The following is a 13935-nucleotide window of genomic DNA, read 5'->3' as shown; positions in this document are numbered from 1 at the left end:
TCTCGCACGTCAATAGCGTGGATTCTCGCGCGTGAGTGAGATCAGGGCGACCGTATGATCGAGGAGCGGAAATTGTTTAGCGTTTCTTCCCAGTTTCAATATTTGATTTCCTCACTCGCTCTAGACTTTTAGTGGCTGCGATCGTTTGAATGACGGAGATGTTCTCTTAGTAACTTACACTTTTCATGACAAAGAAAGAAACTAAGTTTTCACACATGTTGGGTGACTTGTTTTCAGGAAGAGGCAATCCAAAAAGTTGAGCGAGAACGAAACGCACTGGTTGAAAAGCTGCAAATGTTGGAAGGAACCCTGGGTCTGTCAGAGACCGAACGAAAGCAGCAACATGAAAAGATAACAGAGCTTCAGGAGACAGAGAAGAGGCTGAAAAGTGAGAAGCACGCATTACGGAGCCAACTAGAGGCATCTTCAGGAGACTTGACGAAGAATGAATTGCGACTAAAAGGGATGGACGGCGAATTACAAAGGCAGAAACGTGTACAGAGCGAAATGGAGGCTGAAAACAATAAATTAAGAGAAAGACTGAGTGGTCTGTTAAAGACCAATCAAGAATCGGAAAACAATATTTCCAACTTAAAGTTGGCCATACAAAAGCTCAACAGTGCTGTTTCAAAAGGAGACGAGGAAGAAACACGACTGAAGGAGAAAGTGCAGGCACTCTCGGCTTCTCTTAGTGAGAGTAACAGTAGCTCGCAGAATTTACAGGACCACATTTGCCAGCTTCAGCGTTCATTGGAAAGTACTGAAGGGGACAAAAGGTTACAGCAAGAGAGGGTGGAATCTCTTAAGGAGACAGTCAGAGAATGCAAAGGAGAAAACCGCGCTTTGGCTGAAAAGGTGAATTTCCTGGAGAAGTCACGGGAAGACGCCCAGTTGAGGATCAACGATTTTGAAAAACAGGTTAAGTACGTGAAATCACTTTTAATTCAGAGGCAAGAACGCGAAGATGAACTTCTTACAAAATTGCATGATTTAGAGGAGGAAGCAAACTCTTTGAAGAGCCAAAACAATTCGTTGCATAAAGTAAACTCCTCATTTGACGCGGAAAAAAGAGATTTAGAAAAAAGCAACATGCGGATTGGAAAAGATGTACAGGCGCTTAAAAAGACCTTGGATAGACTTCAAAGGGAGCGGTTAGAGTTCGAGGAATCATTCTTTGAGTCAAAACAAGAAAAAGAAGCTTTAAACAGAACACTCAGCGAGGCAGCGAAGGAGAATATTGAATTAAAAGAAAAAGTGGACTCCCTGGAAAGAGCGCTACAAGAAGTAGAGGTCAAACACACTGAGAGGTAAAACTTTTTATTGTTTTATCACACTCGTACAGTCACTCATCACTCACCCTCATGCTATCGGTCATTCGTTCATTTCTTCATTTCTCGTTTTCCTTCCTTCCCTCCCGCCAGAAAAAAATTGCTCGACCATTTTCGGAGCACGTCACTATTTTGTTATATTCGTAGGTCAAAATTGTGAACGATCAGAAACTTTTTTTTTGTTTTGGCACTTAAACTCTAAAGAAACATTACCGGCTGTGTCAACAAGAGGTTCTCGTCTCTTTACAGCCTGCTTGAGATTACAGAGAAACAACAGCAAGATTTAGAGAAAGAAGCAAAAAGATCGCACTTGGCATTGGAGAAAGCACAAAAAACAACGGAGAAACGGGAGAGGGCCTACAGAACAAAGATGGAAGCTTTAGAGAAACAGGTAATGTTTGATAATAATGATTGTGATGACATATTTATGACATACGAACTTTTCCACCACTGTCACTGCCACTGTCTTTGCGAAAATGTTTGCCACTTCCTGATGGCTACAGTTTTTTTTTTTTTTTGAGGGGGGGGGGGGGGGGGTTTGTTTGTGCCTGGCCTGGCAACTTGTTCAAGTTTCGAGTGTGCGGTCCGTGGAGCACTTTCATTACCATCAGTGTTACCATAAATAATTTGTAAGGCCAAACACTGGAGGACCACCTGTAGACATTAGATAACTTTGCAACGTGATTTGCATACATGAGCCGGAGCTATCCTGGCTCACAAAACGCTGTTTTTATTTTTTTTTTTTTAACTTTTTTTTTTAGGTTTCAGTCCTTAAACAAGAACTTGAAAATGAGCGAGAAGAAAAGATGCTGCAGACGAACAAGGCGGCTGTTAAAAGTGATGAAATTAGAGAAGTTCGACAGTCGCTCGGAAAGTCTTTACAAGCTGTCGAGGAAGACGCAAGTAACCTCCGAAGTATGCTCGGAAAGTCACTTCGGAAGATCGATCGGTACACCGAAGCTATCCGACGAAATGAAGAGCCAGCTCCATCAACTGATACAGACGGATCGACGGTGGATGCTTATACTCGGCAACCAATCGATAGATCTTCGGAGGATGCGAAGTATCTTCGCTCATCGAAGAGACGTACAAGGTCAGCTTCACACACGAACTTAAAAGAGCGTGACAGGACGATTGGGGTGTCACCGTCGGCTCGCGCACCATCGTCAGAGATCATCGTCAATAACTCGGACATGGTTCGGGAAGATTTGGCACCAGAAGTATCACCCGACATTCAGTCACCACTTAGGAGATACAGAAGAGCCAGGAAATCTGTAAATTGAGCATGAATAACTTTTAAAGTTCATGAGGCTAGTGCCTTTACAATATAGAATGTATATTTAGTAGAATGTAACCAGTAGAATTGATATTTATTGCGATAGTCAATATATCAGTGGAGTTTGACTGTCTGACCGTATTTATTTCGCCTAAAAGGAAACACCAGATGTAGATATTGAAGTCACACCTTAGTATCCTTAACCGTCAACAAGGGAAACTGATGTTTACAGAAATTAGTTGAACATCAGTTCTCAAGTAGTATTTTGCCATACGATGGCCATAAATAACCAGTCGTAGATGTTAATAATTGTGACATATGAACGCCAGAAAGCTAAATGTACAAAAGCAATACAGGACGCAGTATTGGCATACCTACAGTATAAGTCCATTTTATAGCGTCACTTGCCTGTTATATAAAATTTTTAGTTTTACGCTGATATGATTTATTACGTTATATTATCACTACCTTGTATTTTTAAAGTATTGAAAAACTATACTTAGAATTCAAACAGTCACAGACATCAACTTTATATCGGTGATTCCCTTGCATAGTGTGGAAAGAGCTGATTAGTTAGAGTGCAATAAGATCTAGATTTAGTGTATCTCATGTACGGCATATGTATACAGTGTGTAGTGTGATAATTCGAGTCAAAATCACTCAGTTCATTAATCCTTTAAGCCCCAACAGTGACCAGCATCTAATTTCTCCAAACAATCTTACTATTTAATCAAACATACAGGTTATGAAAATAAAGGAAATGATCACCAAAGATGAAATCTCGAGATTTTTAAACAAATTCTCCCCACTTTGTGCCGCCGCCTTACCTGAGTGGCGAGAATCTGCATGTCGATATTTGGGATCTGAAGGTTAATTCAAACATTCTCTCTAGATTCTTTGGAATGGTGAAGACATAATGAAACTGAAGCACTCTAGACCATCAGAGAATGACTTCCGCGATGTCAAACAAACAAGTGAACAAAACTCGAGGCTATACAGGGCGTTGGGTGTATTCTAAAGGGCAGTGGAAACAAACACACACACACTGACACAGTCACATCCACTTATATTACGCACTTCATCAGATCAGTGATTGCTTGTAGTAAACAGACAATGTCGCACTATATTCAATCCAACAGTGCGCACAATCTCAGTTTAATGTGCTTGCTAGTAGTTATATTATCGATAGAAAAGAGAATGCACATTTTACAAGCCAGGGAGCAGGTTCTCAAAAATTGGTTTCGCGCGAGCCGTAAAAAGGGTACGAGCCAAGGCCCAGTTACACTGTTCAATCAAAGACCGATTAAGCTAATAGTCAGGGTTAACGTGAACTTCTTCGAGTTAAATCACCACGGGGCCAAGACCGATAAGAAGCTCTCCCGTCTCATGTGCCGTACCCATGAATACGTTTTCGTTTCTATATGTTGTATTATACAGAAAGCTCTGCCGTACTTTAGATATTGTCGTGCAAAACTGAAATCTGTCAGTAGAAGACGTGTTGTGCTTAGACGCCGCACCAAACAACTGCGTACTAATTGGTACAGCGTTTGAACCCAGTCGCTAACTCTCTTCGCTCGCATGCAGTTTCATGTGAAACCCAAACCATGGACCATGCTTGTAATGAGCATCATGTTTTACAACTGAGAGTATTCATTAGATACGAGTGTTAATAAAAGTTTGATGTTCCCATGAACAAAATCATATTTTTTGAATTCAGTTGTAGCTTCCTCGGAGCATAGTAACGAGTTGACTTTGGACTGAAGGAGAAGGATAATCGTTACCTCGGCAATTAGATCCAGGGATGAGGGGGAGGGGAAAGTAGGAGCACGAGAGGTCCCCCACCCTCGCTTGATTTGAGCCGATAGAGTATATTCTCGCTTGGTGAGCTCTTGCGTCGTTCCACACAAGCGATTTTTCGGATTATCTGGGAATCTGTCTCTAGCTCAGGCTCAGTGAGTCTCCTTATTCCTCTCAACAACAACAACAACAACAATTTATTATGAGAAAAGACAAATTACAATATTACATACCCACAATTAGCAAGGGCTGTTCGAGGTGGGTAGCATTTACAGTTGTTTGCACGCCCAAAAGGAACAGAAAATTAACAGCACAAAAATAGAAATGGTTCATTAAACAAAGAGAAAGATAACGCCGAACGCGGGAGCTTGCATGCAGTGCAAGAAAAAGCAAAACACAAACAAGCCACTTAACAAACACGGAGTTGGTCGTTGTTTGAAATTCAAAAGTCGTTCCAGTTCGTCTTTTCTCTTATGGATAGCCGGGCGCGGTCACACGGAACTGCCTATAAAAATCGCTTGTTGCTAAGCGTCTTTGGAGTCTTCTTCTCGCTCGACTGACTCAATCAGCTGCACGGTTGACCTAACAGCCTTCCAATCATTTCCATACAATACAGGATTATGTAAAATGTTCAGCCAATTAATCAATCATGTACACACGCGATTTGCTTGATATACAAGCACGCCAAGTATCAGTTTCGGCTTTACAGTTGACAGAAGCAACCTTGGCAACTAAGGAGCCTTTCAGGAATTTTAGCACTCTCAGATGTAAAGCATTTTGCAAATGTAAACCTTATTACAAACCTTATCAAGGTTTGAGGTGAGCTTCAAGGTTGTCACACCAGCGAACATGATGGAAACGGTCGCCAGGGAGTGAGAGAAGACAAAATGGCGGAAATTATTGTCAAGAATGGGTATAACGGCTTTCAAAATAACAAGAAACAAAAGGACAACAACCAACCAAAACAATCGTCGTTCAGCAATAAATTACCGCCGCTACAAACTCGCGAAGACGATTTTATTTCGAACAAAGAAGCGTCGCTGTCTCCAGTTCTACAATCGTCGGTTTCTAGTCGGACAACGACAGACATTGTAATTTTACTCGACGATGAAGTCAGGCGAATTCATCGGCTGAGCATAAACTTGGGCATCAGACATCACTATGAAGTAGCGGAATATCACAATCGATTCCACAGTCATAGTAAACCAGGGAGATTACCGAAGATAGAGAGATCAAAATGCTGGAGGCAAAGTCACAATTGGATCAAACGAATGGGAAACGGAACAGGATTTGACCTTCGGCGAAGCGATGTCGCGCTCGGGGAAAAATGTGACACTTTGAGTGTGGATTTAGACAGTCTGCCAAGGGGTCGCAAAAAAGTGCTTGAAGCTGTCGATATACCTACATTAGGATGTTCATACAGACTGCCTATGCTGAAGAAACACAAGCAGAAAACAGGGAGATAATGTTCAGAATCATGGGCTTTCACGGCTTGAAACATCATGTTGCAAATATTGTGATATTGGTAAATATACAAAAATGCAAATTTATAGACGTTTATTTACTGCAAGCAAATGCCTAGAAACACAACAGTCGTACTTTTTTGCCAGGGTTGCCGAAGCACAGAGGGGATCTAGATGATACATTTTCTTTTACATGACCATTTAGTTTAGTTTGCATGAGACATTTGCCTTATTCATCATTGAAAGCTTTGAAGAAAATATATCTCTTTAAATAATGTGACTGAATAAACCTAAAGAAGGTCGCCCGTTAACTAGTTTTCTTGCCTCCAAATTTGATGTTCAGTGTCAATATCTGACCACCATTTGTTTGTGGCTCAATATCACTAACATGCGCGAAACAGCCAGAAACAGATGCATGTGGAAATGAAAATAAAACGAAATCCTTCGCTTCATGCTTCAAGAGTCAATCTTTAAATCGCAAGTTTCTAGCGTGATATGAAAACTTGTGGATGAAATCCTAAAGCGTGACGATTGAAATGAAAGCTGTATATATGGCACTGAAGTACTTCCATTAGTGCTGTTGAAATAGTTCACTTTTCGAGTCAGTGGATGAAATCCTAAAGTGTGGATCATTCACTTGAAAACCACTGAGTTGTACTTTCTCGCACTATGTCTGCTATGCCATATAAGGTGGTTCTAATTTTTGATTCTGTGGATGAAATCTTAAATCCTTATCCTTTCTAATAAAAGCTACTGAACATTACTTTCCTATGGTGCTTTGCATTATTCTGTGCAAGGTGCTTCTAACTTTACTTATGACAGTGTGGATGAAATCCTTAAGTGACTGTTTTAAGCGTGAACTTTTGAATGAGAGTCACTGAGCAGTACTTTCCTGTGGTACTGTTTTTTAGTATGCAGTACAGAGTGGTTCTAACTATCAATAAATGAAATGAAATAAACTATCTCTCCATAAAATTAAAAACGTGATAATCAATTGAAAGCTCTTGAACAGTGATTTCATGTTGGCGCTGTCTGTTTCCCCGATATTGCAGAATTAATTTTGATATTTTCCTCACTTTAGTAAAGAAGGAAACACCGGTTGAAACTAATACAATAAAAACACTGAACAATAATCTGAAAGGAAAAAGAAACAAGCCATTGTAAAATCGATTCAAAATGTAACGAGTTTTCTTTTAGTCATAGCTTTGCATGATCTTCAGTCTGAAAGAGTAAATTGCCAGTGTTTTTCCTCTTTTCCAAGTTTTTCTTTTCTCACATTAGTGATAGCGGTACAAAACTGTATTGCACCTACTTCTGTAGCAGGTACGTGTTCGGATTGGCGGTACAGCTTACTGGGCTGAGAAGGCCTATATTTGCAAATTTCATCTCAGACTTTTTGGAACCTCCTAACTTGAACTGAACTGTTGCTGTCGTTCTGCGCCGGAAAAAATATAGGGTTGGTAGAATGGCCTCCACTTGTTATTTTTTTATTTTGTTGGTTGAGATACATTTTCTTTACCTGGCAAAAAAAGCTAATTAAATCTCAAAGAGATCGAGATCGACAATTTACCACTTGTCCTGTTTGACCTTATTCGATTTTAAAACTGACGTTTTTAATAGTGTCGGTTTCAGAAACTCTAGGGACGTTTGGGTCACTCGGTAACCACACTGTTTGTTTGGCCGGCACGTCATCAGTCTGAGGCATCTAGGCTAGGTTCCTTTCCTGTTACTTGTCAAGTATTACTTTATAACTGAATCAAATCATGACGTCGTCCCTGTTCAGTTTTCGAGCCTTTTCCTTCCGGCGTTCAGCATATAGGTCCATGTGAAACTTTGTAATCTGTGTATAAACCTTCAAGCGCTACTATTCACATAAAAGCTCATTGAGTGGTTCTTTCTTTTCGCACTGCCGTCTATTATTTTGTACAAGGTAGCATAACCATCCAAAGTTACTGGACAGTACTTCCCTGCTGTTTGTTATGCCGCTCAAGGTGGTGCTAACTATTGAGTCTGTGATTGAAACCCTAAAGTGTAACCATTCAAATGAAAACTACTGAGCAATACTTAACAGTACTTTGATATGGTGCAGTTTATTATGCTGTACAAGGTGGTTCTAAGTTTCGACCTTCAAATTAACGCTACTGAGCAGTACTTTCCTTCGGTGCTGTTTATTATGCTCTACAAGGTGGTTCTAACTTTCAAAAATTCAAAATGTGACCATTTCAGTTTCTCAGTACCTTCTCTGTGGTGTTGCTTATTATGCAACGCAAGATGAAAAAATGCTAGAACTATCCTAACTTGTAACCTTTCAAATGAAAGCTCAGTTCTTTGTTGCAGTACTGTTTGTTTTACATTGTTCAGTTTTCAACACCAAATAAATTATGCTATTTTGTTCAGCTTCCGCGAACGTGCGTGTTCTACCGATTGAGAAGGCTAAGAATGCACTTAAAGCTTCCAGAGATAATGATTAAGTGCAGTAGCTGTACGTGGTTTTCCTTTAGAACAGTATATGTTTGCTGTCATGACATTAACATCCGTTAATCTAGAGAACACAAAAGAACAATTTTGACTAAATCTGGCTCTTTATTAAATTTGCCCAAAAGGAGATAACAAATGTAATTTTGAAGACACGCACCTGAATGCGGAAAACATTTATCGTATTTCAAGTTTAATCGATTTTAGTCATGAATTCTTTTCTGTTCAGCCCCAATGAACCCCGGTCTGTACGAATCCTTTACATTTCATATTTCATTTTTTTCCTGCCTAAGACTTTCCTTGGAATATTAGCTCGCAGCATGTTTGCTATGCCAGAGTAAGCCCAGATTACACAACCGGGATCTTCTACTGAGAGCTTTCTCTCTGGCTCATACCACAGCAAAACTTGGTTACAATGATCAAAGTTTCTGATTATGAAGAATGTTTATGGGCCCATCGGCTAGCCCCAACTGAAATGCATCTCACTGCCAAACAATGTTGTTCCCTTTTTTGAGTTTCAACACAGGCAGCTACTTCAGAACTGAACAAGCTAGGCTGTATCGCGAACTCTGCTGAGTCTGACTCGCGTGCAAGCTATATTGGCTAGGGGAACAGTTCGAAAGGTGGAGCGGGCAGATTTGGAAGCTATGAAATACTCAGTGAATGGGGTAACAGATGGTTAGAATTAGCGCTGATCTGATCATGGTATTAGTTGGGAGGTTAGAGGAAACCGGTGGACAGGACTGTTTATCGGGCAAACTAAGAATGAAAACAAATGAAAAACGGAACTAAGTCAAGATATGTCCCACTGGTTTCACGCTTCTACATATTAAAATAAACTAAAAAATAATTAAACGCCTAAATATACATCGTAACAATATAATTGAATGAATTATAAGAGGCCAATACTAGACAGAAAAGGTTTAACACGATATAGCTGCATACGAATTAAGGAGATAACACTCTTGTAAGACCATATATTGGCATGAAACTATTTACAGCATTTGTAATATCAAAACAGTTCTTTAAAATCAGCGTGAGAAAAAACAAAAACAAAAACAGTAACAATTACAGTTGAGTTTCAGTCACTTGGATTCACAGTTTCTAACGGAACATTTTATATATATTTATAGTTTTTGATGACAAAAGGAGAGAAAAATACATGAATTTTTCTGTCTTTCTTAAATCCTCCACCACTCATAAATTGTCAAGTTAATCCACAGTTCGTCTGCAGATATGATCTTAATATATATATTCACATCCATTTAGTAAACCTTGATTTACTAAGTTTGTCAGCTAGTGTAATCCTCAAAACGCGGCTCTAACACGTACGAAGAAAATGTTAGAACTTTTGGATATATCTTCGTAATGGAACCAGAGACAGATTTAACAGTGTGGTTGGGGTTTGATTAAAATGTCGGAATGAAAGATCTAGAAGACAGGTATAAAAATCTTGTATCCGCCAGTTCCGTCTTTCATGAGTCAAATAATTTTCAATTGCCCCAAAATCTTAATTTTTCTCACGTTACATCCAAAATTTCATCAATAATCTTATATTTTTTTACATATATCCTAAACACGAAAAATTCTGAAATATTTTTTAAGCCCCACATTACAAAGCCCATTGCCACATTTTCTGCAGCTTAAAACCTCAAATCAAAGATAAAACCTGTTTGTCTCCTTAAATTCAGCTGTAAATTAAATGAGCTTTATACGTTCCTTCCAAGCATGATTCCGCAGCTAGGGGCGATATTTCATTCCTGCAAGGCAGCACATCTTTCGGCACACCCCAGCGTACGCCTCACGGAAGTCGCGGATCCTAGCTGTGTAGATCAGAAAATTCATGGCGGAGTTTGACAGAGCTAAAGTCCTGATCCACATGTGCGCGGGCCCATTTGGCTTCAACAGCGATTTGCCTGTAGCAAACAAACCGATCATCAACGGAAACCAACAAGCAGTGAAAACGCCGATGACTATGGCCAGCGTGCAAGCCACGCGTATTTCTACGCGGGAATTCATATCCACGGACAATGGTCGAGCTCTTAGTTTGTTTCTTTTCTTTTTAACTTTGTAAAGATACACCACGATCAGTAGATAGAACGCAATAACAATGAAGTAACTAAGGCCAAAAGTTCCCGCCGCCAGAAATGCCTTGGGAAAGGACGATGGAAGGACAGCACTCATGATAGGGACTAAAATCGGGAATCCCCAAGACACTATCAGCATAACCTTTAAGCCGTATTTGTCCATGATGGTTTCATGACGGAGGGGGAACACAACTGCCAGAAAACGATCCACACTGATGGCGGCCATGTGTACAACTGAGGCAGTACAAGACAGTCTCGACAATATTTTATACGGATTCTCCAGGTTTTTTGCGCATTCGTTGAAGAAAGTGATCTTGCCGAGGATTGCTACAACGAGAGGCTCACACGCCGCGGTAACAATCAAGTCAGCGATGGCTAAGCTTAACAGAAGGTAGTTTGAGCTTCGGCGAAGACGACGATTTGTAGCAATTGCCACGCACACTAGTAAGTTACCAAGTGTTCCTAGCACGGTGACTGCAGCATTCGTTGAGATCAGGGCGATGCCATGAGCCAAAGGAAGAGAACAACTTTGCGTGGAGTGCTTAGACGTTGGCTCACTTGTGTTTTCAAATGAGTAATTCATGACAAAATCGAAATTCGATTTTAGCCGGTCAGCTCTGCCTATGATATGAAGACGGCAACTACTGAACAACAGTGATTCAGTTGTGTTGCCGTGCTTGGGTTAATCACCTCGCCTTTATACAGTGAACGTCTTTTAGAAGTGTTTTTCTTTTTCCGCCCACTTAAGATGAAATAAAATTGATGGGGCACTTGTACGTACAAAAGTGTAGGCAAGCGAAAGAACATAATATACTGAGATACAAAGCCGCAACATCAATTGATCTCGTATTAAATTAATCAGTTAGTAATGCGCTGAAATTTTTGGTAATTAAACCAAGAAAAAAATATAAAACATTAAAAATGTCCAACCGTTTTTTATCTCATGATTTATCAGTTGATTTTAGTTTTAAAATCGTTAAGTAATAAAATCATTGACCTTAAAACTTTGCGTGACCTCCTGTTAACAACACCGTTTATTTTTACGACCTGTATTCTATAATTACTTACTCTCCAAAACTGTCCAATTACATTTCATCAGCTTGTGCAAAGCTGCTTTGTTCCTAATCCGTAAAACCCGTTACTACAGACAAGTGAGGCTAGAAAACGTGCTTTGCTTAGGATTAAAGAGAGTGTTCTTAAAGTGAGGTTCGATTCTAACTAGATAGATGATCTAGTTAACCCAGTATTGAACTGAATCGTGCATATTAATTATATGCTACTGTATGTTATTATTATTGCATTGCTTAGCGATACAATTTTAATTACTATGCTGTGATACTCTATCAAGGGTGTAGACTTCACGGTGAAGTAACCCAATATATTTAAAGAGTTAAGTGCCTGCTAACTGAAAAAAAAGGAAGAGCCAAAGAAAATTTGAGTAAGGTATCGATTTATCCTTTCGCGTGTTTTCGTTTGTAAAAGTTACCGAGGCTCAGCGCAAAGGACAGCCAACGTACTCGTATTTGCAGTGATTTGAGTCCCCTCTGAGCGAGCTAAACTGATCCACACGTCAAGACATACATGCAGTACGAAATGCCCTAACTCTTCACCAAACGCCAATCGACGGAAGTTAACACTAACATAAATAGAAGGTTGCTATAGCAACGCAGTAATAAAGGAAACTGCACGATATTTTGCAACATATTTCAATATCGCGTCCATTTGCGTGTGTATGAGAATTGTTTAGGGCACTCATCGCAAGCCTGTATGCAATTACTGAAAAAAATTGACAGATTTTCAAACTGAATTTGTAACTTCAGGTAGCAGGAATAGCGCAGTGCTGATGGCACTCGCCTCCGAGCCAAATGTTGGGAGATATGGGATATGACACTGTAATAAAATTAATATCTATTTGTCATTTACTTCTCAAATACGAGAGGTAACCTGTGTTAGTCCATAAACAAGCCTTATGAGTAGCTCAGGCTGGAGCCTCAAAATCCGTGTTATGTACCGGATCGAGAACTATCAGTATGTGGATGATAACGAGCATGAAATGCTCATACAAACAAACATGCTTTAGTGTCACCGTTATCAGGAAAACCTTTTTAGGACCTGCTGGGGAGAGGACGAGAGGTGCAAAGTGAAGTGTCTTTTCCAACGTAATCAGCAAGCAGCGGATCTGGACAGTATTAGGTCATTGAATCTTAAAGATAGTTCAAGAAATACTGATTCCATTTATTGTTGGTAGACAGTTCCTCCTTTACTCAACCCAATGTAGCCCCAGCTGTCAGGCATCGATTTGTTACCTCCTACACAGTTCAATCAGCGAAGCTGCATCAGATCACTTCAGTTTTCTGTGTTGTGACATTATGCCTGTCCAAAGTATTGCTGCCTCAGCCTCACCTTTGCAGTTTGGTTCATCTTTATTCCACTTTTCCAACGATGCAATGTAGAACCAGTGGACCAACAAGCTTGTAACTAACTTTGCCGGAATCACAGTCTGACAATCATGAAACTATTACGTACCAATCCTACTGCCATTCAATGGGGTGGAGGGATAATTTGGTATTAATTTTTTTAAAAAAGAGTAATGCATAGTGCTTATAATAAACTTTTTTCATACCATGCTTCTATCTTTTGTTGGCAGGCTTCATTTATTTACCTCTTAGAATAATGCGGTTGAATCCTAAAACAATGTTGACGTGAGTTTAAACGTTCCTGACACGACGGCTTCTTTAGGATATGTAATTCATACAAGGCGACCCATACATTTTCGGAATATCTCAACGTATCCGTTGTGAAATTCTCGAGTAAATGAGAAAGTTCATGGCGAATTTGACAGAGCCAAAGTCCGGAGCCACATGTGCGTCGCTCCGTTAGGCTTGAACAGCGGTTTAGCACTGAAATAAAAGGCAATCACCAATGGAAACCAACAAGCAGTGTAAATGTCTGTCACAATAGCCAGCGCACTTCCCGGGAATTTGTTCCTACACTCCCTACAGGTGGTGGTCGAGCACTTAACTTGTTTCTTTTCTTCTTTCCTTTAAATAGGAAAGCCACCGTCATCAGGATAGTTCTGGAAAACGACGCTGGTAGAACATTGCTCAAAATAGAAACCACCGTTGGAATTCCCAAGACAATATCAACATTGTCTTTAATCCGAAGTTCTTCATGACGATCTTGTGTCGAAGAGGAAACACAACGGCGAAGAGGCGATCCAAACTAATTACTGCCGGATGTGTGCGATAGATACAGAACACGAAAATCTAGACAGAATTGTGTATGTGAGTTCCAGGTTTGCTGCACAGTTATTGGAGAAGTTATGTTGCTAAAGATTGCTACAAGAGACCACTACAATACCTACAAATAAGTGTCTGTATATGTTATGTTTTGCTTCAGGAGATATGTTGCCCATGCGCAGCATTACCTCCCTCTATTGGTTGTACAGACATGCTCTGTACACCATCTCGGTTTCCAGGGCACTTACTAAACTACAAAACCAACATCGC

General features: G+C 40.0%; 3 protein-coding genes across 7 annotated transcripts in view; 2 read left to right on the top strand and 1 right to left on the bottom strand.

Annotated features, from left to right (window-relative positions):
- The window catches only part of LOC146460633 (uncharacterized), a 39962-nt gene extending 35655 nt beyond the window's left edge, over positions 1-4307 (top strand). For all 5 annotated transcript variants that reach the window (XM_085088068.1, XM_085088066.1, XM_085088067.1 and 2 more), the window contains 3 exons: positions 238-1307; positions 1578-1719; positions 2090-4307. In XM_085088068.1, the coding sequence (XP_084944194.1) occupies positions 238-1307; positions 1578-1719; positions 2090-2611 (1734 nt within the window). In that variant the 3' untranslated portion in view covers positions 2612-4307. The remainder of the gene's footprint in view (positions 1-237; positions 1308-1577; positions 1720-2089) is intronic.
- A 569-nt stretch (positions 4308-4876) lies between these two features.
- LOC146460632 (uncharacterized) lies at positions 4877-6316 on the top strand. The gene has a single exon (XM_085087983.1). It carries the CDS (start codon positions 5289-5291, stop codon positions 5865-5867), a length of 579 nt encoding a protein of 192 aa, XP_084944109.1. The 5' UTR covers positions 4877-5288; the 3' UTR covers positions 5868-6316.
- Positions 6317-8261: 1945 nt separating this feature from the next.
- On the bottom strand, positions 8262-11601 carry LOC146460631 (melanocortin receptor 4-like). The gene has a single exon (XM_085087973.1). It carries the CDS (start codon positions 11007-11009, stop codon positions 10080-10082), a length of 930 nt encoding a protein of 309 aa, XP_084944099.1. The 5' UTR covers positions 11010-11601; the 3' UTR covers positions 8262-10079.
- Between the last annotated feature and the right edge of the window lie 2334 nt (positions 11602-13935).

This window comes from Pavona decussata, unplaced genomic scaffold, assembly GCF_977016875.1.
Source record: "Pavona decussata unplaced genomic scaffold, jaPavDecu1.1 SCAFFOLD_210, whole genome shotgun sequence".
Lineage (NCBI taxonomy): Eukaryota > Metazoa > Cnidaria > Anthozoa > Scleractinia > Agariciidae > Pavona > Pavona decussata.
This window is presented reverse-complemented; position numbering and strand designations above follow the sequence as displayed.

Excerpts from the sequence above, each read along its gene's own strand:
- LOC146460631 (XM_085087973.1), bottom strand. The coding sequence starts at position 11,009 with ATGAATTACTCATTTGAAAACACAAGTGAGCCAACGTCTAAGCACTCC.
- LOC146460632 (XM_085087983.1), top strand. The coding sequence starts at position 5,289 with ATGGCGGAAATTATTGTCAAGAATGGGTATAACGGCTTTCAAAATAAC.